Genomic DNA, 26,650 nt, shown 5'->3' with positions numbered 1-26,650 from the left:
AGGCCCTGAAACGCACACGCGTGAAGGCAACTGACTGCTATTATTTTACAGTCAAATTTCTAGTTTTTTTTAAAATGTACACTAATGTTACACCAGATATGAGTTGCACTGGTGTGACACTGTGCCCTGGCAGGCCCTGAAAAGGAACACGCGTGAATGCAACTGACTGCTATTATTTTACAGTCAAATTTCTGTATTTTTTTTAAATGTACACTACTGTTACACCAGATATGAGTTGCACTTTTGTGACACTTTGCCCTGGCAGGCCCTGAAACGCACACGCGTGAAGTCAACTGACTGCTATTATTTCACAGTCCAATTTCTATATATTTTTTTAAATGTACACTACTGTTACACCAGATATGAGTTGCACTGGTGTGACACTGTTCCCTGGCAGGCCCTGAAAGGCACACGCGTGAAGGCAACTGACTGCTATTATTTCACAGTCAAATTTCTAGTTTTTTTTTTTATGTACACTACTGTTACACCAGATATGAGTTGCACTGGTGTTACACTGTGTTGGAAGTCAACATGAGTTTGATACAAGTTGATACACTTTGATGGACTTGGATGTGTTGATGGGGGAGCAATGGACTACTGTCATCCTGGTGTAAATAGCAATGTCAATAGGCCTAACAGCTGAATAAGCCTGGACATCTTGTTTTCATCCTGTCGCAAACAGCATCTGTCGTAAAAGCTGCAACAATAGCAATGTGAATAAGCTTGACATCTGAGTGATAAGAATGGAAATGATATAGGGTTCCTGTTTCCCCTGTCCTGATGACTTGAAACCAGCCCCTGCGGTGTTATACACAATGGACTGCGCATTTGTAATGGTGTAGGCATCCTGTCGGCCCTAAAAGGTCTGATTCTCAAGGAAGTTTGGAGGGACAGCTGTTGACATAGCTGAAACAATATGCCATGCCTCAGGCCCAAGGCAAACTAAAAGGACACCAGCACCATCCGCAGGAAGGTGGCAGTTACTGCATCAATATGAAGGAGTGGACTCAGATCAGATTACTGCAAGTTCATTGGACGAATGGTAATGAAGGAGGCCGGAAGATACTGGAGTAAGGTGTGGAATTGTGGGCGTGAATGTGGTTCGATTTGATATATAATATACACTAGATCAATGGTAGTTAGTTATAGTTAGATATGTATTGATTGTTAGGAAGCTAGTACTAGTATGTTTATATTCTTTTCAAGTATAGGACATTGAAGGAAGGTTTGCTTTATACTCTGTTATCCATTTATCTTGTAACCTTTTACCTTACTTTTATTAATTAAATAAGCCATTGCTTAAATCCGGATTCCTCATCGTTTAATTGACCTACAAGGATAGTCAGCAGAAACCCTTGGATACAACATTTGGCACCCCAGATGGGACCGTGGAAAACAGCACTCTACGAAGGACCCAGACGATTAGATTCTGCTTTATTCAGTTATTGAAAGATCAAGGAATATCCTGCATTGAGACCGGACCAAAACCTTTGCAAAGAAAGACAGAACAAGGGGAAGTATCATTGGTGGACAAGTAGCACGCTGGTTCGTGAATTCTAAGGAACACCTGAGACATCAACCTGAAGTTCGAGATTATACTGCATCAGTAAAAACGGACGCGTTTAATTGGTGAGTAGCAGTTCCTTTACTTGAATTGTATATATGCAATGTTATGTTATGTATGTTAGTAATAATCTATGCAGTTCAGGCCTGTGTATTTGTTGAATTGTTAAGTGTTGCCGGCAAATTAGGGTTAGTACCCTGTTGACTGGAGTACTCATAGGATCTAAAGGAAAAAACCAGACATCTCTGCGAAGAAAGTGAGGGAGAGTAAACTCTCTGAACCTCATGTTAAGGGGAAGTAGCCTTATGCTTTAATAGGAGATCACTCTTGGCCTGGATCTTGGATCTGTAGTTGATCAGGTATATGAGATACGGTCAGTCAAGGATAGGTAAATCACGAGACTCTGATAGTGGTTTTGGAGTGTGATGACCATAGGGAGGATTTTATGAAATCTGTGTCCCTGGTGTTGTTTGTTTTGTAATGAATTAGTATTTACTAGTTGCAATACATTTGTGGTATATTTATTTTTCTTTGTGAATTGTCATTTACTGACTAGTAAGTTAGTGGTATTTTGTTTCTGTTGTCTGTAGTAGTAAGTAAAATGGAAATTGTCAATAAATTTGTTGAAAAACATGCATCTGCTAGTTTTAAGATTTGTACAAACGATGCTTTAACACATCAGTTTAATGATATGATAAAGCAATGTGATGAGCAGAATGCAAATAGCAAACATAGAAAGTCAAATAAGAAAGCAAAGAAAGAGAAATTGGCTAATATGTTGTGCATGCTAATGAAAATGAAAGAGAGTGCAGAGCAAAAGGAATTGCAGTGGTACTCTGAAAAGGCTCAGTTAAGGGGTGAGCTGGATAGAGTTGAACAGGGAATCACTGTGGCTATTGCTAGCGCTGAAAAGGATGGTTGTGAGTGTGAAGATCTCAGAGAGGAAGTGGATAGGCTGGTTCAACAGAATTGTGATTTGGAGGATGAAATAGAGGAGTATGAGGAAAGATGTAGACTTAGAGATCTGAAAATTGCATCTTTAGAAGAGAAAGAAGAAAGGAATGATGATGTTGTAAAAGTACTTAAAGATCGATTGCATGATGTTAATAATCAACTGATTCATAAACAACATTGCAATATGACCTTGAGATCACAGGAAAGTGCTAATAATCATTGTTGTGGTGATCAAACACAGGTGTACAGTTCCCCTGAACAGGAGGAAAAAGATCGTAAATTGGGGGAGGAGCAGCCTATTTGCACTGCAGATGGGCCACAATCAACCCCAGATCATAGTTCCTCTCTATTTACTCCTGTGTCAGATGGAAGCAGACAAAGAAGAGATAGTTTGCATATTCATGGTAGCAATCGGATTCGTATCCAATCCACAACACTCTCTATACAGGATAAAACAAACCTATGCCAAATATTGGGGAAATTTGATACAAGTGCTTCACCCATTAATCTTTCCAACAGGCTGGAAGCGGTGGTTACGCAGTATAATCTGAACAATAGGGATGCATGTGCCTTATTTAGGGTATGGCTCCCATCTCAGCTTTGTGAGAAGTTACAGCCTCCTGTGGGCACTCACAAAGGATTATCTGCAGAACTCAATTCCAACTGGGGAAATGCAAGTGATAGGCTGAAAGAGTTGCAGAGAGTAATGGGGGGAAGAGATATTAGAGGTACCAATGCCCTAGAGAATGCAAAATTAAGGAGAGGGGATGACCCAATCATTTTCTGTAGTGAGTATTTGACCCTATTTCGTGCTACATATAACTGTCCTGACATGCCTCCTGACGACAGCAGTTTTCTTTATTCAATGGCTAATAAATGCACATTTGTTGACTACCCAACAAAGGTTGCCTTAAGGAATGCAAATTCCTATCAAGCCTTTCTAAATATTTTAAAGGACTGGATTCAGGAGACTTGTAATGACAACAAACCTCAGAAGAGAATATCAGAGATAGTTAAGAATGAAGGCAAAATAAGATTTATGGGGAAGTGCTACAAATGTGGAAATACAGGTCATACTATGAGAGAATGCAGAAGTAATAGGAAAGGCAACAATGACAGAGCTTTTTTCCCAAGAAAACAGCAGCAAAGGCAAGGATTAGATAATGCAGCTGATGGAGTATCTCAGCCTCCTGAAGCTACATTGTATGGTCCACTTTTGAAAGAAATCAGAAGGATAGGAAAAGCAATAGCGGAGTTGCCAGAGGAATTTAAGGCCCCACCACCAACAAATCCTTATGTAAAACCATAGGGATGTCAGGCCCCTGTGTTGTCCCTTGTGTGCCAGCTAGATAGGGACAAAGGCGGTAGACCACGTATCCAGGGTGCGGTAGGGGGCCATCGTACAAATATTTTAATGGATACGGGGGCAGCGGTAAGTTTGACGAATTTGGATTTGACCATGAACCCTAGAGGTAAAAGTATTTTTCTGAGAGGCTTCGGTGGACAATTGGTACCTTCTAGGCAATCTGTACCGGTAGCTATAAGCATGGGAAACCTAGGTGTGGAGCATAGTTTGTACTTGTCTCCAACACATGAGGGTACTATCATTGGATCAGATGTAATGAGGGAACATGGGCTCATTGTTGATCTGTGTAACTGGATGTTGTGGAAAGGATCACGATATAAAGGCTGCCTTAAAATGGTTACTGATAACTATGGAATTGCTGCGATCAAGGGTGCAGAGTCTCTAGACCCTGCTGCATTATTAAAAACAGAGGATAAGCGATTGGCTGATATCTTGTGGCAACATAACAAAGTGTGGGCAACATCAAAAACTCAATGTGGCAAAGTGTCAAATATGATTGTGATGGTAGAAGGCCCAGATCCCCCTCCCCAGAGGCAATACAAGATACCACCTGAGTCAATTCCATATATCAAAAACACAATTGAGGAATTGCTGGTCCAAAATGTAATCAGGGAATGCCAGTCTACAAACAATGCGCCTTTATGGCCCGTTCGGAAACCAAATGGGTGGCGCCCTACGCTAGACTACAGGGCATTAAACAAGTGTACCCCTCCCGTTACAAATGTTGTCGCCAAAATGCCCGACATGATGACAACACTTAAGCCATCTTCCACAGTGTACTCATCAATAGACATCTCAAATGGGTATTTTTCAATTCCTATTCATCCTGATTGCCAATACAAATTTGCATTTACATTTCAAGGGAAACAATACACATTTTGTCGGTTGCCACAGGGTTTCAAATCCAGTTCAACATACTTCCATAAATGCATGGTTGGAATATTGTTGTCATTTTCAGAGCCTGACTGTATTGTGCAATATGTGGATGACATATTGCTGCAAACTGACAACAAGGAAGAACACTACGTGTTACTAAATGAGTTGTTGAGACTTCTTGAAGAAGCAGGCCTTAAGCTAAATCCTATGAAGGCCCAGTTAATGAAGGAATCGGTGACATTTTTGGGAGTCATAGTTTCAAAAGGAGGGAGGATTCCTGACCCTAACAAGTGTGAAACTATACAGAAGTTGCCGAGGCCAAACACAAAAACAGCCCTTAGGCAGTTTTTAGGGATGGTTGGATTTTGTAGGAACTTCATAGAGGGATTTGCTGAGAAAGCTAAGCCGCTCTATGAACTCCTGAAAGGAGAGGCACGGGAAGCAGACCCCCTTGAGTGGATGCAAGAGCATGAGGGAGCGTTTGTTAGACTGAAGATCAGCCTCACTCAGGCACCTGCTCTAAGCAATCCAAACCCAGATTTACCCTTTGCAATACAGGTCAATGCCTCCAAAATAGCAATTACGGCTGTGTTGCTACAAGAGAGGCAAGGAAAATGGGTTCCTGTTGGATACCTATCAAGATTATTGAGTCCTGTGGAAGTAGGATTTGAGGACTGTGTCAGAAATCTTTTGGCAGTACACTGGGCAGTGATAGCGACAGAACACATAGTGGGGTTTGCCAAGATCATCATACAAACACCTCACACTCCCATCAAGATGCTCTTGGAGCGGACGCTCAGTGGAGTGTCATCTCAAAGGGTAGCCAGATGGCTGGTAGATCTGACACCAAGGAACATCACTGTGGCACACAGTACCACCTATGTGCTGCCACAACTGATGCAATTCGAAGGTGAGGAACATGATTGTGGAGAGGTGCATAGGACTAAGACACAGGAAGTATTCAAATTGACAGCAGGAAAGGCAGATCTGAAAATTTGGGTGGATGGATCTAGGTATTGGGAAGAGGGACAGTTTCACACAGGGTACGCCATGTGGTGTCCACAAACCAATGAACGAATTCTCATTAAGTGCCCAAGAAATTTCTCCGCTCAAAGAGCAGAATTGGAAGCGGTAAGAGAAGCCATTTTTCACTTTCAGTCAGGCCCAATTGCTATCTTTTCCGACAGTGCCTATGTTACTAGATCACTAACTGAGTACATGCCTTTGTGGCATACAAGAGGATTTAGTGATGCATCAGGGAAGACACTTGCACATGGTTCAGTGTTGAAGGGCATTTGGGACAAAGCCTGTTTAGAACCACAGAGAGTAGCAATAATAAAGGTGAAGGCACATCAGAAGGGCATTGATGAAATTGCGGTTGGCAACAATGAGGTAGACAAACTAGCCAAAGAGGCAGCTGTCATGGGGGCCAGGTGGACTCCCTATGATATTGAGGGAAGACAGGCCTGGAATGAACATGACAGTGAGGACGGAGACAAAATGGATCTTAAACTTGAATGCCTGCCTGTGGTTAAAGCACCAACACCGTGCTTAGCAGCAGAGCAGGATAAAGACTCTAATTTACAGCAAATCAAATGCTCCATTAGGGAAAAGACAGCACAGAAACCCCAATATTACAATATCCAGGATGATTTGTTGCTCAGAGAAACCCCAGACGGCCCTAGATTTGTGGTACCTTGTCAATATCAAAAAGACATTGCCAAAGAGAACCATAGGCTAACAGGGCATATGGGTACTGAGGGTACTTTAAAGTTTATTCAAACAAAATATTGGTGGGAAAACATGAAAGACACTGTTGTGAGGGTTATACAAGAATGTTTAATCTGTGCGCAAATGAATCCAAGGCCAAAAGGACAAAGGCCTGTGCTGTCCAGGATACCGTTGGCAGAAGGACCATGGGAAAGGCTACAAATTGACTTTGTTGGCCCTTTACCCAGTGCTCCTGGAGGGTATCGCTACTTGCTAGTGGTGATTGATGTGTTTTCTAAATGGGTGGAAGCCTTACCCATGAGGAAAGACACTGCAATAGCAACAGCAAAAGCCCTATGGAGGGAAGTCATCTCAAGATGGGGATTCCCTAAGACCATAGAGTCAGACCGAGGCACACACTTCACAGGAAAGATCATGACAGGCATGTGTGAGATGTTAAATGTTGAGCAAAAATTTCACGTGCCATATCATCCCCAATCGTCAGGAATGGTAGAAAGAATGAACAGAACCCTAAAGAAAAGACTTAAAAAAATGGTATTACAATCTGGAAATAACTGGTTGTGTCATTTACCCACAATTCTAATGGCAATACGGGGTACAGAGGCAAGAGGCACTTCAATCACCCCATATCAATTAATAACTGGTAGAATTATGAACCTGTGCCACCCTGCAGACCCAAAGCTTAGTACACCAATGAGGGACAGTGCTGAAAAGGAAAAATTCCTTGCACAGTTGCAAGACCAGGTGCAAAAATATCTATACTTTGCGGCCAGCAATATGGCTCCAAAGGCAAAAGAGGAACCTGGCAGGCCACCAATTAAACTAGAAGTAGGAGACAGGGTGATGGTAAAGAACTTTGTGCCTAAGTCTTCATGGGATGCCAATTGGATGGGCCCATTCCTGGTAACAGTAAGATTGAGTGATCAGGTTGTAAAGGTCAAACGGGTGGACAACAAGAAAGGGACCAAGTGCATGAAAAGGAGGGATATGGAGAAGTGGGTTCATGCAGATCAATGCAAACGGATGTAACTGATAAGAATGTGATGCTTCTCTTGTTCTTTTATTCCAGAATCTTAAATGAAGCATGAATTAACAGGCCGAAAATTCCGGATTCTGGATATGGAGATTACAACAATTTTGTTGATGATTGGCATCACCTATGTTATCGGAGTGCAGGAATTGGAACAATCAGGAGATGAGGATACATATATGTTTCCAGATGGGGAATATGAAAAGGCAGTATTGATACCATCAGAATTGATAACCATGGATATGCCACAAAGAGTTAATAATCACGAAGTTAGGAGTAGGAAAGTGCGACTCATTCCAGAGGGGAAGGATGTAACCAAGAGATATTATCAGAATCCTGGTGGGCAATTCAAGTATAGGGTGGTTTTCTCTTTTGGGAGGGTAAATCATAGTTCAAATATTGGGAGATTGGCAATAACGCATGGTGCACAGGGAATATTGCCAGAATCACTACAACCATTCATGATGGCAACAATATATGTCAATGATACTGGTTATTGGCTGGGAGAAGAGTCTGACTTGCCAAATACGGGTGAGCAGAAAGGTATTCAATATGGAGTATTTAGTGACTACTTAAGGGAAGGAGAATATTTGTTTGTATGTGGCATATATTGGCATGACAATATGCACCCGATGTTCACTCCAAAAAATATTAACCTGGCTTATAGAAGGACAAGCCTTGGGGAAGCCAAAGACATTGATATGTCAATTCAACATGGTGGAAATTATCTTATCGGTACTATGTCCAAATCATATAAATCTTATAGGGAGATGGTCGGTCACTGGACATGTGGTACACGTGAAATAGAGATTGGGGGTATGCATATTGTTGATGCCACTCCAGATAATATTAAGCCATGCACAAACAAAGATTCTGAGAATACTCAAAAGGCCTTACAACTGGAAGAAGGACAACCCTTTCAAGTTAACCTAGACTCTGCCCAGACAATGGCTAGTGGTGTTCAATATGCGTTTATCACATGGCGGTTTAATATTTCTCTATGGTTAATTAAAACTCACTATCCAATATGTACATGACATACAATGAATCAGGTGCGTTCCCTCTATCAATGGTTGATTTCCAAAAACACTAGGGCTCGTCATCATTTGAGGAATGGGAAGAGCAGAGGAAAAAGGGATATGGTCGACACAATATTGGGTGGCGTAGGAGCTGGAATGGGAATCATTAATCAGGCAGATATTAGCGTCTTAAAAACCAAACTTGCAGCCATAGCATCTAACAGTAAAAACGGGTTTGAGGTACAAAGGGAAATTAATCAAATAATCAGTAACCTACAGCAGGGGCATATAGACACTAGCATTGGGGTAGCAACAGACGTTATTCAACATTTCAAGATGTTCGTGGAAAATATGCAGGCTGATGGGAGGAACATATCCTGGGCTCTGGCCTGTACACAAGGGCAGGTGGAACTATCAACTAATATAAAGTTGGCGATTCAAACCCTGTATAATGGGCAATGGCCATATGAATTAATATCTCAGGCCACTGCTGCATTACCAGAGCTCCTCACTTTCACACACTCCAAATGGTGGGCGAGTGCTTGGATTGGATGTATTAATCATAACTTGGAAACGTGTTATGCCTCTTCCCTGATTCCATACACAAGCTCCCCGTTAGAGGTAGTGTATAAGGTCACTTCAATTGGTATTCTTACTGGAGGATCCACACTACTACATCCAAGATTAGACCATCCTCATGTAATCAGGAAGGATGGGGTGTGGAAGCAGGTTGATATTTCCCTCTGCTTACATAGAAATCAGGATATATTGTGTACACCAGGCCAGGATAGGTTGGTGGAGGACAAGTGTTGGAACAACTCGTCGGTTTGTGTTCTGGATGGGGAGTTTATTACAAAAGATAAGACACCAGTCACATACCTAGGACATCAGAGAATCTGTTTCTTTCTATTAAACATCACCAATGTAACTCTGATCACAAGTCAATGTTCAATAACAACAGCTGTGGATAAGGGTGCATGGTGCACGCTTGGTAATGTCACGGAAATCCAGACACCAAGTTGGAGATATGTGTTTCCCACCATTGCAAACTTATCTATTGATATTGAATATCATAACCCTGTCAATCTTCAAGCATTAAATTTGGGAATGGGGAAAGAGCTGCATGATTGGCTGATCAGATTTGATCAAGATGAATATTTGCTTAGAAAGCTACGGCAAGAAGGAGCTAATGCTACAATCGTTATACACCATGACCAGAAAGAGCTAAAACATATTACTCATCTGTTAGAAAATAATGCTAAGGGTTATTGGTGGGAGGTTATATTTGGGCATTCAAGTGCAGCCAATGGAATCTTAAATTTCTTAATCCATCCGATTGTGGTATTGCTCATTGTTGCTGTAGTTTTATCCTTATTGCAAATTTACATGTGTTGTATGACACGGTATCTATATAAAAGGCTCCAGGCCCTATCCATGGAAATAGAAATACAAACTAAATATAAAATTGCATCATGCGAATTAGATGTACCAAAGAGCCTGGAGGAACATCTTTTAAAATGTGACAACTGTGGCAGACAAGGACATAGCAGGGGAAAGTGCCTGATCCCTGAACGATACAACAGATTGTAATCAGAAAATGAATGTTTAGTTACATCATGCATGAAATACTTGAATTATATTTTCATGGTGTGCTTAGTATAGATGATATATGTATTTTGATTTTGTTGATAAGTATGTGAATATATTGATGATTCAAATGTTAATGACTTCCTCAATGTCCTAATAAGAGTGTAACAAGATTTATTGGAATGAATGGAAAGTGATGAATGGTGAGTGACAGGATTCACCCTTACTCTATTCGGATGATGATGGACCGCAAGGTTGAAGAGAACTATGGACTGTAAAGTGGTCATCAATGGTGTGTCATTCAGACACAAAGGGGCATATGTTGGAAGTCAACATGAGTTTGATACAAGTTGATACACTTTGATGGACTTGGATGTGTTGATGGGGGAGCAATGGACTACTGTCATCCTGGTGTAAATAGCAATGTCAATAGGCCTAACAGCTGAATAAGCCTGGACATCTTGTTTTCATCCTGTCGTAAACAGCATCTGTCGTAAAAGCTGCAACAATAGCAATGTGAATAAGCTTGACATCTGAGTGATAAGAATGGAAATGATATAGGGTTCCTGTTTCCCCTGTCCTGATGACTTGAAACCAGCCCCTGCGGTGTTATACACAATGGACTGCGCATTTGTAATGGTGTAGGCATCCTGTCGGCCCTAAAAGGTCTGATTCTCAAGGAAGTTTGGACGGACAGCTGTTGACATAGCTGAAACAATATGCCATGCCTCAGGCCCAAGGCAAACTAAAAGGACACCAGCGCCATCCGCAGGAAGGTGGCAGTTACTGCATCAATATGAAGGAGTGGACTCAGATCAGATTACTGCAAGTTCATTGGACGAATGGTAATGAAGGAGGCCGGAAGATACTGGAGTAAGGTGTGGAATTGTGGGCGTGAATGTGGTTCGATTTGATATATAATATACACTAGATCAATGGTAGTTAGTTATAGTTAGATATGTATTGATTGTTAGGAAGCTAGTACTAGTATGTTTATATTCTTTTCAAGTATAGGACATTGAAGGAAGGTTTGCTTTATACTCTGTTATCCATTTATCTTGTAACCTTTTACCTTACTTTTATTAATTAAATAAGCCATTGCTTAAATCCGGATTCCTCATCGTTTAATTGACCTACAAGGATAGTCAGCAGAAACCCTTGGATACAACACACTGTGCCTTGGCTGGCCCAGAAACGCACACGCGTGAAGGCAACTGACTGCTATTATTTCACAGTCAAATTTCTAGTTTTTTTTAAATGTACACTACTGTTACACCAGATATGAGTTGCACTGGTGTGACTCTGTACCCTGGTAGGCCCTGAAACGCACACGCGTGAAGGCAACTGACTGCTATTATTTCACAGTCAAATTTCTAGTTTTTTTTTTTTATGTACACTACTGTTACACCAGATATGATTTGCACTGTTGTGACACTGTGCCCTGGCAGGCCCTGAAACGCACACGCGTGAAGGCAACCGACTGCTATTATTTCACATCACAGTCAAATTTCTCTTTTTTTTTTTTTAATGTACACTACTGTTACACCAGATATGAGTTGCACTGGTGTGACACTGTGCCCTGGCAGGTCCTGAAACGCACACGCGTGATGGCAACTGACTGTTATTATTTCACAGTCAAAATTTAAGTTTTTTTTTTAATGTACACTACTGTTACACCAGATATGAGTTGAACTGGTGTGACACTGTGCCCTGGCAGGCCCTGAAACGCACACGCGTGATGGCAACTGACTGTTATTATTTCACACTCAAAATTGTAGTTTTTTTCTTAAATGTAGACTACTGTTACACCAGATATGAGTTGCACTGGTGTGACACTGTGCCCTGGCAGGCCCTGAAACGCACACGCGTGCAGGCAGCTGACTGCTATTATATTACATTCCAATTATTATATTTTTTTTTTAATGCAAGCTATTGTGACACCAGATATGATGGTGGCACTGGGCAAGTGGGCACAGTATACGCTGTAAGACTGACACACACGCTGGCAGGCAACTGCAATTAGATTACACAAAATAAAAAAAAAGCAGACTGATGTTCTAGCCCTAAAAAAGGCTTTTTGGGGTGCTGTCCTTACAGCAGAGTTTAGATGAGTCCTTCAGGACTGTAGTGGACACTGAATACACTAGCCTAGCTATCGATTTCCCTATTAAATCAGCAGCAGCTCAATGATGTTTACTCAATGATGACGAATAGAGGGCGATCCGAACATCGCATATGTTTGCCCGCCGTGGCGAACGCGAACAAGCTATGTTAGCCAGGAACTATTCGCCGGCAAACTATTTGGGACATCTCTAGTCACGCCGAGCTGCATCGGTTCCTCAGGGGATACCATAGCTCTAGGTTACATAAAAGGGGAGTCTGAGTTGGAAACTGTTATGTCCTCTATCTAGGTATACTCTCATGATCATTATTTTATCCAGAGAGTCAGGTGAATGGTAGTTGACTAACATATCCTTCAGAGAGTTGGAAAGTCCCTGACTAAACACCCTGAAGCTACTCATCATTTACAGAAATCCGCACAGTATTCCTCTACCAATCTACAACCCTGCCGAAGAGATACTAACTGGGATTCTGCAAATGCCCTTCTATTAGGTTCATTATAAAGCATACCAAAGGCCAATAAAAACTTCATCAACAGACACCAATTTCGGTGAGTCTGCAAGTAACAAAAAAAGCCCATTCCTGCAGATACCTGTTTAGCCAAGAAATAATTATTCCCACTTTCTGCCGCTCAGAGCCAGAGTGTGGCCGTAACCAGAAACACAATTTACAGCTTTCCTTAAATGTTTCCTATATCTGGAAAAGTGCTACTGGGGCACCCTCAGTCTCATGGTGCTGAACCCTAACCTCCAAATCCTGCACCAACTTTGTTAACCCTTGCATCTCATCCACTATAGCTTTCATAGCATCCATAGTACAAATGAAAGGGTAGAAATATTAGTGAGGCATTTGAATATGTCATGTAGGGAACGGTGAACCCTGAACTCCTGCCTAAGCACTGTCCCTACTTATTTGCACCATCTTTCCAAAACGGTGGCCCACAACTGGTCGTAAGTGCCTTCCTATGTAAGTGTAGGGTCCAAATCGGAATGGGTAAAAGGGAGACAAAATAACAAATGACTAGTGACAGAATAACACAAAAAAACAGAAGTCAAATCCAGAACTGTATCAAGCCTAGGTCAATACCAGGAGAATCCAATCAGTACCAAATCAGAACCAGAATCTGAATGCAGAAACCAGGAGTAGCCAGGGGTCAAAACCAGGATAGCATGTCACATCCAGAAGAGGGTCAAGCAAGGTCAAAGTAAGGGTCCAAATCCAGGGGTCAGATATCCAGAAAACAGTAATGTAATCAAAGTGCTAGTGAGGTAATTGCAGAAAACAATACCTTTCATAGGTAAAATGTTGCCTGTTTTAATAGGCCATTTTTTCTGGTCATATGACACTCCCATGTTACGTCAGAACTAGAGTTGAGCAGACACCTGGATGTTCTGGTTCAACGGGTTCGGCCGAACTTCACAAAAAAGTTCGAGTTCGGGACCCGAACTTGACCCCGAACCCCATTGAAGTCAATGGGGACCCGGACTTTTGAGCACTAAAATGGCTGTAAAAATGTCATGGAAAGGGCTAGAGGGCTACAAATGTCATCAAAATGTGGTTAAGAGCATGGCAAGTGCTCTGCAAACAAATGTGGATAGGGAAATGACTTTAAATAACATAAAATACGTAAAAATAAAAAATAATAATCTTGATCTCGGAGGACCAGGTCCATATGGAGTAGGAGGTTGAGGAGGCGGTGGATGTGGCGGTGTAGGTGGAAGTGGCGGTGGAGGAGGAGGTAGCCTACACTGCTTTTTGGTTTAAAATTTATTTATATTTTTTTAAATTAAGGTACACCCCAAAACATTGGGAAATATAACCCTCCAGTCATGCTAAACACACGTTCAGACAATACACTGGCTGCAGGGCAGGCAAGCAACACCAAGGCGTAAAGGGCAAGCTCAGGCCATGTGCCTAATTTGGAGACCCAGAAGTTGCAGGGGCTGACCTCTGTCAGTTAGTTTGTGTAGGCGTGTGCATACTTACTGCCCCACCATGTCGCACGTCCCTGTGATGTTCACGATCCAATTTGATATCTGCTCTATCAACTTTCGATGTTCTTTTATGCGCCTACCATGGTGATCACGGGTGGCGGGGAATCAGGGTTCCAGGCCGGAGAGGGAGCGTGAGAAAAAAAAGAGACCAAATTTAAGGGAGATAAATTTATTTAAAAAATTTGGGATCGAGCAGAAATGTGGGAAAAGCTATTGAGGTGCAAATGTGGGGCAAATTACAGAAGCCCAAATGTGGGCCAAAAGAGTAAAGCGGAAATGTGGGAAAAGCTATTAAGGCGCAATTGTACAAATTAAAGAAGCCCAAATGTGGGCCAAAAGAGTCAAGCGGAAGTGTGGGAAAAGCTATTGAGGCGCAAATTTAAATGACAATTTTTTTTTTTTTTAACCGGCTTACTAGGTATAGCAGTGGTACTATACACCCAAAAATTGAAGAATTTCACTCGAAAATGTAAATGACAATTATTATTTTTTTTTAAACCTGTCTACTAGGTAGAGCAGTGGTACTATATTGGTGAATTTCACCAGAAAATGTAACTGACCGAAAGAAATCTGCTTCTTAATGCACCCTGGTTCTTCCTTTGTTTGTCACAGACAGGTACCCGGAGAACTGGTCTCAGGAAGATATACACACAGGCGTATTTCTGAAACCGTTCTGCCTTTATTTTCAGAATTCAGCACCTTTATAGACATTCTTCCACACATATTAGAAACAGATTTGATTCACATATTCACTGTTGCTGGGCAGACTCCATTCCCTATATGGACATAAGGCTAATGTAAACATATTCTCCCTCTAGAATGATGTCACCCAGCATCCTGTCCCGCATACAGATCATTTAGCTTATTCTATTTAACTCTTCAATCCCCTCTTAAGTCATGAATATGACTTATCTTCTTTCTCTCATAGAGAGGTAAGTAGCATATGATTGTCCAGGGTCTGTGGGTTTTGGACACATTACGTAAAACATCTGTATGAGGGAAGGGATACATTGGATACAACAACATATAACAATTAAGGAAGCAATAATAATTATAACACTGATAAATAATGTTCTCAACCAACTCAAATCCGGCAGCCAGCTCAATAACCAGTCCCACCAAGAGGGTGAATCAACATCTTTCTTGATATTATTAGCAATTTCATGTAACCCTTGAATATGGGACTGGATTGATCTGGAATGGTCAGATAAATTAAAACAACACATTCCTTTAAAATCTTGACATCCTATATTATGTTTAGGTAACAAATAATCCACAGCAAATCTAGTTTCTAGCATTGCTCCTCTTATGCCTTGTATATCTAAAAGCATATCTGATAAGGCAATAGAGGTATGATTCAGAGATTTGGCTAAGTCACATGTAATAGAATTTATACAGAAGAAAAGGGGAAAGACCCCGGATATACCAGACATAAATGGAGGACAGTGCCTACATAATATAAATGTACTGGGACATCCGAAACACAGGGGATAACTCGGTACAAGCTCCGAGTGTAACGGCAGAAAAGAGAAGGAAAGAAGCTTAGAGTACCAGAATAATAATAAAATAAATAGTTTATTGAATCAAGAACATGATAAAAAACATATACAGTTGATGCCAAAGACAGGGTGGGGGGAGCAGGGAAAGGAGAAAACAAGCGCCACCCTAGATGTACACACAGGTCACAAAATACATAAATGATGATAATGGGATCATGAGAAAAAAATATATAATATATAAGGTGCAATGACCACCTCATGAACCAAAATGAAAAGACAGTATATGTGGTGGTATAAGGTAAGTAGAGATCATAGAGAGAGTCAACCACGGCTGTAGTGCATAATATGCTGACCAAAATAATTGTACAAAGGTTATGTGGAACCAGCAAAGCAATGAAAGAAGCCAAGTGAGAAGTCTCAACCTAGGCGGCACAAGGCCGTGGGAGAGGACTATGACCTAAAACTTACCTAAGGTGGACCTAGTGTGGACAAAGAGAACCAGGATGGCGCTACCCCAACGCGCGTTTCGGCGTGCCTTCGTCAGGGGGAAAGTATCAAAGTAATCCACAGCAAATCTAGTTTCTAGCATTGCTCCTCTTACACCTTGTATATCTAAAAGCATGTCTGATAAGTCGATAGAGGTATGATTCAGAGATTTAGCTAAGTCACATGCAATAGAATTTATAGTACGAGTATTATATATAGCCAGTCCAGGCACTCCTAATATAGAGGCGCCCAAACTTGTATATTCTGTACGGCCGAGAAGGGGTAAAGTCTTCAGATAAAGTCTTGGTAACCGATCTGTAAGCTCTCCTGATAGGGGGTTGACTGGGAAGGGCCAAAGTCAGCCTGGATAACGCACAGGGACCTCCAATAACATTAGCAGGAATGTAATTGTAGGTGCTGTTACCACAACACAAAAACCATCCCTTAGGGAGCATTATATTATAGATAAAACTGGGAGTCACAATGGTCTTATTACAACTCATGGAATTATTCAGGGAGCTAGCAAGTCTACAATTCTTTTTACAGGTGTCGTCAATATAATCATATACACTATTCTTAGGTAATCCACTTTTTATGTCTCTACCATCACAATATAAAGTCATATCCTGGGATAAGGTAAAACAGGTCTCTGCTGCAGTCACATTAATAGTATTTATTCTAAAATTATCGCTGCTATTTCCTAATTTCTGACACTCCCCACAGAAGTCATACAAGGGAATAAAAGATTGTATATTGTTAGCCATCGACCAGACTTCAGGGAGGGATTCATCGGGTGTAGGCACAGCAATAACACATGTTTCTTTAAGATCCCGTGGGCTCTGTAAGTCTTTAAGGCACAATGAACTAACATTTAGGGCATTTGCCATCCTGACTATACTATTCTGTTCAGAATAAAAGGGGACAGGAGCAAAGGGGTCTTGCTCCTGAGCTCTTTTATTTACTGACTGATTATTTGGTGCTCCGCAGAAGAAACTCATCTCCTCTGGGTGATAAATACATGTAGTAATAAGCCAGACTGGCAAGAAAACACAAAGATTAATCATTATCAGTAGACAAACAAATCTCCCAGAATATTGTGGGGTCATCATCTTCAGCCTGTGGCAAGGCACTTTTCAGGGAAACTTCTTCTGAGCTCCCCTCTTTGTTCAGGGAATTCACACCTGCTTCACCCTCTTTGTCTTTGTCTGTCACCGGAGAAGAAGCCTCAGGGACCCTTTTCACTCTGCTAGCGTGAATCCAGATTGGAGCCACTTCTGTGAGAATCGCTGTTCTGGTGACTGCTACCACTCGGGTGGGTGGTCCTAACGGGAACTCAGTCTGTTTTCGTCCTTTTGCCAGGCGCTGGACTATCACCACGTCTCCTGTTGGAAAGGATGCATAGTTTCCTGTGGAGAGAAAGGAGAGGCACGAGCAACATATTGTTCATTTTGATTTAAGACCTGGTATAAAAAAATCTCTCTGAATGAGGTCAGTGGTTGCCTGTGCTCCCCTATGGCCAAGACCATGATATTGTGCAATTAAAATCGGGGTGCTTGCAACTGGGATACATGGTTACCCCTCTTTGCAGATAAGACCCTTATCAGGGTCTTATACTGCACCTACCGACTGTCATTCTATTTTGTCACAACTGGTAGCCAAATCCTGGAGGCTGAGCAATAGATTGTCAGTAAGGGTAAGGCCTGGAACTAGGGAGGGCATTTGAATTGTTGCTGCCGTTCTAATAGCAGCCTCTTTTGCTGCCTGATCACCTAGGGCATTCCCTTTAACTATGTGGATTTGGAGACCAGTATGTGCCTTACAATGGATCTTCAGCCCTGTCTCCTGCACTAACATTGCTGGAGGAATTGGTTCTTTCTTGAAAACATCAGATTAAGTAGGAACATCATATCCTGTCCAAGATGATCCATCTTCCAAGAACCAGAAACTCAAAAATTTGGTTATTAATTGGAGACATTAAATTTTAATTTTAATTTTTATCTACTACTCCCGGAAAGCACCTTTCATTTTTATTTACAGAGGTGGGAAAGTATTTTTATTCACTACTCCCAGCCTCCCTTTCCCAGATGCAGCAGAGTAGTTGGATCTAATTTGGCACACCCTTAAGACAGTGATTAAGTGGTGAGAGGAGTAGGAATTGCATTACTTTCTACTCCTACACATATGATACTACCCTTAGCCATGATAGATCATGAAACATGTTCGCTACGAGGCAATAGAAGCAGATCCTAAGGATTGTATAGATAATAGGGATCCAGAATTTGATTGTGGGTTGTTAATTCCCTATGGGCGTTTCATTTGAAGGCTGAACATTTGTAGCTCCTCCCCCAGGCGAGGAAGTGGGCAAGTACATACAAATTACTTGTAAATTGTGGACTGGCACTCTGTATGTGTGGTTTCAAATGAATACACAATAATTATGGTGATCACACTCAAATTTAATAAATGAAAAACAATCGCAATGACACTATAAAACTATTAAAAATTTCTAAAAACATCAAACAAACATATGCATGCTCACACATATTAAATATTGTAGGAAAAATACGTCATAAATCGTATATGCAAGTAGTTCATAAAATAAATGAGGGTTGTTTTCTGATGAGACTGAACTAAATCTTTATATTTGATTTAAAAGTTTGCATAAAGTGCATTCAGCTGTTATTGTGGCTTGCGGCTTGCAGGCCAAGATGTTCTTAAAGTGGATGAAAAGCAATCCTGAATACTGTTCACCAGTTACTGCTTGATTATAGTTTGTTTGCGGTTTAAATGTCCAGACCTTAATTTATGTCTATGATGGAAAAACAAGTACTGGTATGTACTATAATCACCGCCTATACAGGTCTTACCTGCTTCTAGGTGGATAAGAATATTCGTGTTCCAAGATATGGCATTACATACCCGACCTAAGAGTTGCTGCTGTGTTCGTTTCTCCACGCTATTCAGGCAGACGCCGGTATATCACGTGGTCTGTATCAAGAAACAGGTTTGTATCTCGCAGCAAGGTATCTCAAGAACTTGGTGTTGAAAATGGGATCCGAAATTTTTTTGGGGATCCGAAAACTTTTTTCTTATTTGGAGCGCTCCAATTTTTAGTAAGATTGATTTTAATAGATCATCCGTATAAAGGCCTTTTCTTAGTCCAGTGGGAGTCCTCAGCTGGTTACGCCAGATGCGTTTCGGGGACCTCTTACCCCTTCCTCAGTGGCAGCTGATCTCCCATTTTTGGACTGGCTACTTATAGGCTGCCCAGAATAGCCCACAGGTGTAGGGTGGATTGGGCTGTTCAGGATAGCCCACAGGTGTAGGGCGGATTAGGCTGCCCAGGATAGCCCACAGATGTAGGGCGGATTTAGCAATCAAAAATTCAAAGGTTTAGCTCTGTTATTAGACATGCGGTTTTACTTGCGGTTCTGTTGCGATTTTTTCACTACTGGTGCGTTTTTTTGTTATAATGTGTGTTGTGATGTAATCTCTCTATTTAATAAAAAATAAATATTGCAACATGTTGCAATGCATTAAAAATTCAAAATATTAATAAAATATCACATATGATGACATAAAAATTAAAAAATTTACATATGATAACATAAAAAATCATGAAAAATCCCATATGATGAACATAAAAAACCAAATGGGACATAGATATTGCAGTGGATACATGTATACACTGCGTGCAGAATTATTAGGCAAATGAGTATTTTGACCACATCATCCTCTTTATGCATGTTGTCTTACTCCAAGCTGTATAGGCTCGAAAGCCTACTACCAATTAAGCATATTAGGTGATGTGCATCTCTGTAATGAGAAGGGGTGTGGTCTAATGACATCAACACCCTATATTAGGAGTGCATAATTATCAGGCAACTTCCTTTCCTTTGGCAAAATGGGTCAAAAGAAGGACTTGACAGGCTCAGAAAAGTCAAAAATAGTGAGATATCTTGCAGAGGGATGCAGCACTCTTAAAATTGCAAAGCTTCTGAAGCGTGATCGTCGAACAATCAAGCGTTTCATTCAAAATAGTCAACAGGGTCGCAAGAAGCGTGTGGAAAAACCAAGGCGCAAAATAACTGCCCATGAACTGAGAAAAGTCAAGCGTTCAGCTGCCAAGATGCCACTTGCCACCAGTTTGGCCATATTTCAGAGCTGCAACATCACTGGAGTGCCCAAAAGCACAAGGTGTGCAATACTCAGAGACATGGCCAAGGTAAGAAAGGCTGAAAGACGACCACCACTGAGCAAGACACACAAGCTGAAACGTCAAGACTGGGCCAAGAAATATCTCAAGACTGATTTTTCTAAGGTTTTATGGACTGATGAAATGAGAGTGAGTCTTGATGGGCCAGATGGATGGGCCCGTGGCTGGATTGGTAAAGGGCAGAGAGCTCCAGTCCGACTCAGACGCCAGCAAGGTGGAGGTGGAGTACTGGTTTGGGCTGGTATCATCAAAGATGAGCTTGTGGGGCCTTTTCGGGTTGAGGATGGAGTCAAGCTCAACTCCCAGTCCTACTGCCAGTTTCTGGAAGACACCTTCTTCAAGCAGTGGTACAGGAAGAAGTCGGCATCCTTCAAGAAAAACATGATTTTCATGCAGGACAATGCTCCATCACACGCGTCCAAGTACTCCACAGCGTGGCTGGCAAGAAAGGGTATAAAAGAAGAAAATCTAATGACATGGCCTCCTTGTTCACCTGATCTGAACCCCATTGAGAACCTGTGGTCCATCATCAAATGTGAGATTTACAAGGAGGGAAAACAGTACACCTCTCTGAACAGTGTCTGGGAGGCTGTGGTTGCTGCTGCACGCAATGTTGATGGTGAACAGATCAAAACACTGACAGAATCCATGGATGGCAGGCTTTTGAGTGTCCTTGCAAAGAAAGGTGGCTATATTGGTGTCATGGTCTTACCTTCTTGCTGTTCTCCTTCGTTTGACATGTGCTGGCGGCCATCTTGGTTTCTGGGTTTCTTGTGGCCTTCCACCCTGCGGCTCCTCCTTCCCACTGGGAGGAGCTGGATGCCTAGCTCATATATATAGGAGGTCTGTGGCTTCAGTTCCTTGCTTGGTCCTCCTGTGTTCTCATGCTTCTAAGACTGCTGCTGCTTCTGGTTCCTAATCCTGGCTTCGTCTGACTACCCTGCTGGTTCCTGATCCTGGCTTCGTCTGACTACCCTGCTGGTTCCTGATCCTGGCTTCGTCTGACTACCCTTCTGGTTTCCTGACCTCTGGCTACGCAAAGACTCTGCTCCGGTTTCACCATCCGTTTGGACTTTTGCTTTATAGCTTGATTTTCAATAAAGCCTTCTTATTTTCACTTATCTCTTGTTGTACGTCTGGTTCATGGTTCCGTGACATTAGGACCAAGCCATGAATTCTGACGGTACAGGGCCATCCTCGCTACCCACGCTGGTTGCCAGACTTGATCAGCAGGATCACCTGTTGGGTCGGTTCGCTGTGGCGTTGCAAACCCTGCTTGAACGCACGGCTCATTTCGCTCCTACTGCCGCTCCGGTTGTTGCGCCAGAGTCTACCCCGACACCTGTTGTTGCGCCTGCGGTGTTTCGGGGTATGAACGGTTCTGCCCCTCTTCCACAGCGCTTTGGGGGAGAGCCAACTCAGTGCCGAGGTTTCCTTAACCAGGTGGGCATTTATTTCGAGTTGCTGCCACATGCCTTTCCTACTGAGAGATCAAAGGTGGGCTTCTTGATCTCGCTGCTCGCAGACAAGGCCTTGGACTGGGCCAGCCCTTTATGGGAGAACAACAATCCGGTGGTTGCCGAGTTTTCCGGTTTCGTTGCTTCTCTTCGGAAGGTATTCGATGTGCCGGCTCGTGCTGCCTCTGCTGCGAAGCTCCTTATGTCCATCAGACAGGGTTCACGATCCGTAGCCGAATACGCCATTGAGTTTCGTACCCTGGCAGCAGAGGTGGGCTGGAATAATGAGGCTCTGGTCGCTGCTTTCTCTCATGGTCTCTCGGATGCCTTGAAGGATGAGGTTGCAGCTAAGGACCTACCAGTGGAGCTCGAGGCTCTTATTTCTTTCCTGATTTTGATTGACACCAGACTCAGGGAGAGACCTTCCTTTAAGGAGAGCCTGCGGAGGTCTTCTAACAGATTGGCGCCTACGTTTGCTATCCCACCCGTGCCTCCCTCTCCTCCCACGCCTCCTGGGGATGACTTGTCTGGGGGTGAACCCATGCAGCTGGGGTTTGCTCGCCTGTCCGAGGGGGAGAGGGCACTCCGGAGACGCGAGGGCCGATGCATGTACTGTGGTCTCGGTGGGCATTTTCGGTTGGCATGTCCGAACCGTCCGGGAAACGCTCGTACCTGAGATCCTGTCGGGGGCAGATCTTGGGTGGAGTCTCCTCGTCCCCGGTTACCCGTGTTGACAAACCACTGATCACTGTTGTCCTCTCCTGGGTCGGGGGCTCGGTGACGACCCAGGCGTTGGTGGACTCTGGTGCTGGTGGTTTGTTCATTGATAGTATGTTCGCTGCTGCCAATTCCATTCCTCTGCAAGCTCGAGGTTCCCCACTGGCTCTTGAGGCGATAGACGGCAGACCCCTTCTGCCGCCACACGTGACTCATGAGACCCTTCCAGTGGGGATAGCCATTGGTGCCGTTCACAGAGAGTCGGTCTGTCTCCAGGTTATTTCGTCTCCACACTACTCGGTGGTCTTGGGGTACCCCTGGCTCCAGAAGCATAATCCGACTTTCGATTGGAGATCGGCCGAGATCCTCTCGTGGTCACCGCAGTGTGGGGCTAGTTGCATCCATGGGTCTGCCAAGTTGCTGTGTACTTCCTCGGACTCTCTGTTGCCTCCTGAATACGAGGAGTACCGGGATGTATTCGATAAGGTGCGTGCGGTTGCCCTACCTCCGCACCGCCCATACGATTGTGCCATAGAGTTACAATCTGGTGCCGTTCCTCCTCGTGGCAAGGTCTATCCACTGTCGGTAGCGGAGAATGAGGCCATGGAGGAGTACGTGAGGGAGGCGCTTTTACGCGGACACATTCGCAAATCCTCGTCCCCGGCAGGGGCTGGATTTTTCTTTGTGAAAAAGAAGGGCGGTGAGTTGAGGCCTTGCATCGATTACAGGGGTCTCAATCGCATCACGATCAAGAACGCTTATCCGATACCCTTGATTTCCGAGCTGTTCGATCGCCTTAAAGGGGCCACGGTCTTTACCAAACTCGACCTGAGGGCGGCATATAACCTGGTAAGGATCAAGGCGGGCGATGAGTGGAAGACCGCGTTTAACACCAGGACCGGTCATTATGAATCCTTGGTTATGCCCTTTGGGTTGTGCAATGCGCCCGCAGTCTTTCAGGAATTCATCAACGATGTTTTCCGTGACCTGTTGCAGCAGTGTGTGGTGGTCTATTTGGATGACATCTTGGTATATTCTGAATCCATGGAGGCCCACATTCTGGATGTCAGACGAGTGTTGCAATGGTTACGAGAGAACAAGCTGTTCGGTAAGCTTGAGAAATGCGAATTTCACCGATCCCAGGTAACCTTCTTAGGTTACATCATTTCCGCTGAGGGGTTCTCCATGGATCCTGAGAAGGTTTCGGCTGTCTTACAGTGGCCCCAGCCCAGTGGTCTTCGTTCCCTGCAGCGCTTTTTGGGCTTCGCCAATTATTATCGGAAGTTCATCAGGGACTTTTCCATGCTGGCCAAGCCTCTCACGGATCTGACCAGGAAGGGAAGTAATTCCCAGGTCTGGCCGCTCGAGGCCATCCGAGCTTTTGAGGCCCTAAAGTCCGCCTTTGTGTCGGCTCCGATTCTGTCGCATCCCAACCCTGGGTTGCCCTTTGTCCTCGAGGTGGACGCGTCTGAGACGGGAGTAGGCGCCCTTCTGTCTCAGCGTAGAACACCAGAGGGTCCTCTGCTTCCTTGTGGGTTTTACTCCCGGAAACTGTCTCCCGCGGAATGCAACTATCAGATTGGTGACAGGGAGTTATTGGCCATCGTGCAGGCCCTTAAAGAATGGAGGCACTTGCTCGAGGGTTCGGTGGTTCCGGTTCTCATCCTGACGGACCACAAGAATCTGACCTACCTTTCTGAGGCCAAGAGATTGACACCACGTCAGGCCAGATGGGCTCTGTTCTTGTCACGTTTTAATTACGTGGTCTCCTACCTACCCGGTTCCAAGAACATCAGGGCGGATGCCTTATCACGGCAGTACTCCGAGCTGTCCAGGGAGGAGTCGATTCCGACCTCGGTCATACCTCCGAATCAGATCTTGGCCGCCATTCGCACCAGCCTGACCTCTCCTCTGGGTGAGCAGATTTTGGCGGCTCAATCTGGTGCTCCCTCTGGTAGACCCAACGGCAGATGTTTTGTGCCTGAGGAGTTGCGCACTCGGTTGTTGCGAACCTACCATAACTCCAAGACCGCGGGGCATCCTGGAAAGAATCAGCTGTCCTGGGCTGTTTCACGTCTGTTTTGGTGGCCTTCCCTACGTTCCGACATCGCCGCATATGTAGCGGCATGCTCCGTTTGTGCCCAGAGTAAGTCCCCTCGGCACCTTCCGTTGGGCCTTCTGCAACCCATAGCCACCGGGGAGCGCCCATGGTCACACCTGGGGATGGATTTCATTGTGGACCTCCCTGCATCCCGAGGCCATACGGTCATTCTCATGATTGTGGATCGGTTTTCCAAAATGTGCCACTGTGTTCCTCTCAAGAAGTTACCCTCTGCACAAGAGTTGGCCACGATTTTTGCCAGGGAGGTCTTCCGGTTGCACGGTTTGCCCAAGGAGATTGTGTCGGATCGGGGGAGTCAGTTTGTGTCCAGGTTCTGGCGCGCCTTTTGCTCCCAGTTGGGGATTCATCTCTCCTTCTCCTCGGCCTACCACCCTCAGTCCAATGGGGCCGCAGAACGATCCAATCAGGCCTTGGAGCAATTCCTTCGTTGCTATGTCTCCGATCACCAAGACAATTGGGTTGACCTCCTGCCTTGGGCTGAGTTTGCCAGGAACACGGCGGTGAACTCTTCCTCTGGGACGTCTCCCTTCTTGGCCAATTATGGGTTCCAACCTGCCGTGTTACCGGAGGTATTCTCTCCCCAGGATATTCCTGCTGTGGAGGATCACCTTTCCGTCCTACGTGCTTCTTGGGTACAGATCCAGAGGTCCCTTGAGGCCTCTGCGCAGCGCCAGAAACTCCAGGCTGATCGCAGACGAGCGCCTGCTCCTTCCTACCAGGTCGGAGACCGTGTATGGTTGTCCACCCGCAACCTCAACCTTCGAGTGCCCACTCCCAAGCTGGCTCCTCGCTTTGTTGGTCCCTTCCGAGTGCTTCGCAGGGTAAACCCGGTAGCCTATGCCCTTGCGCTTCCTCCTGGCATGCGGATCTCCAACGTGTTTCATGTCTCCCTGTTGAAGCCACTGGTGTGTAATCGTTTCACTTCCTCGGTTCCTCGGCCTCGTCCGGTCCAAGTGGGCAATCGTGAGGAGTATGAGGTGAGCAATATCCTGGACTCACGCCTGGTCCGCGGTCGGGTGCAGTTTTTGGTCCATTGGCGTGGTTATGGTCCAGAGGAGCGTTCCTGGGTTCCCTCCGCAGATGTCCATGCTCCTGCCTTGCTCCGAGCCTTCCACGTACGCTTCCCTCAGAAACCGTTTTTTGCTCCGCGGAGGAGGGGCCCTTGAGGGGGAGGTACTGTCATGGTCTTACCTTCTTGCTGTTCTCCTTCGTTTGACATGTGCTGGCGGCCATCTTGGTTTCTGGGTTTCTTGTAGCCTTCCACCCTGCGGCTCCTCCTTCCCACTGGGAGGAGCTGGATGCCTAGCTCATATATATAGGAGGTCTGTGGCTTCAGTTCCTTGCTTGGTCCTCCTGTGTTCTCATGCTTCTAAGACTGCTGCTGCTTCTGGTTCCTAATCCTGGCTTCGTCTGACTACCCTGCTGGTTCCTGATCCTGGCTTCGTCTGACTACCCTGCTGGTTCCTGATCCTGGCTTCGTCTGACTACCCTTCTGGTTTCCTGACCTCTGGCTACGCAAAGACTCTGCTCCGGTTTCACCATCCGTTTGGACTTTTGCTTTATAGCTTGATTTTCAATAAAGCCTTCTTATTTTCACTTATCTCTTGTTGTACATCTGGTTCATGGTTCCGTGACAATTGGTCACTGATTTGTTTTTGTTTTGTTTTTGAATGTCAGAAATGTATATTTGTGAATGTTGAGATGTTATATTGGTTTCACTGGTAAAAATAAATAATTGAAATGGGTATATATTAGTTTTTTGTTAAGTTGCCTAATAATTATGCACAGTAATAGTCACCTGCACACACAGATATCCCCCTAAAATAGCTAAAACTAAAAACAAACTAAAAACTACTTCCAAAAATATTCAGCTTTGATATTAATGAGTTTTTTGGGTTCATTGAGAACATG

The 26,650-nt window shown here is 44.0% G+C and overlaps 1 protein-coding gene across 1 annotated transcript; it reads left to right on the top strand.

The window, feature by feature from the left end:
• Positions 1–2,165: 2,165 nt before the first annotated feature.
• On the top strand, positions 2,166–3,827 carry LOC120978055 (posterior protein-like). Its single transcript, XM_040406294.1, has 2 exons — positions 2,166–2,742; positions 2,791–3,827. The coding sequence occupies exons 1-2, from the start codon at positions 2,166–2,168 to the stop codon at positions 3,825–3,827; spliced, it is 1,614 nt and encodes a 537-aa protein (XP_040262228.1).
• The last annotated feature ends 22,823 nt before the right edge of the window (positions 3,828–26,650 follow it).

The sequence above is a fragment of the Bufo bufo genome, chromosome 8, assembly GCF_905171765.1.
Source record: "Bufo bufo chromosome 8, aBufBuf1.1, whole genome shotgun sequence".
NCBI classification, from domain to species: Eukaryota; Metazoa; Chordata; class Amphibia; order Anura; family Bufonidae; genus Bufo; species Bufo bufo.
Note: the sequence above shows the minus strand (reverse complement) of the source record. Positions and strands in the feature narration are given on the sequence as shown.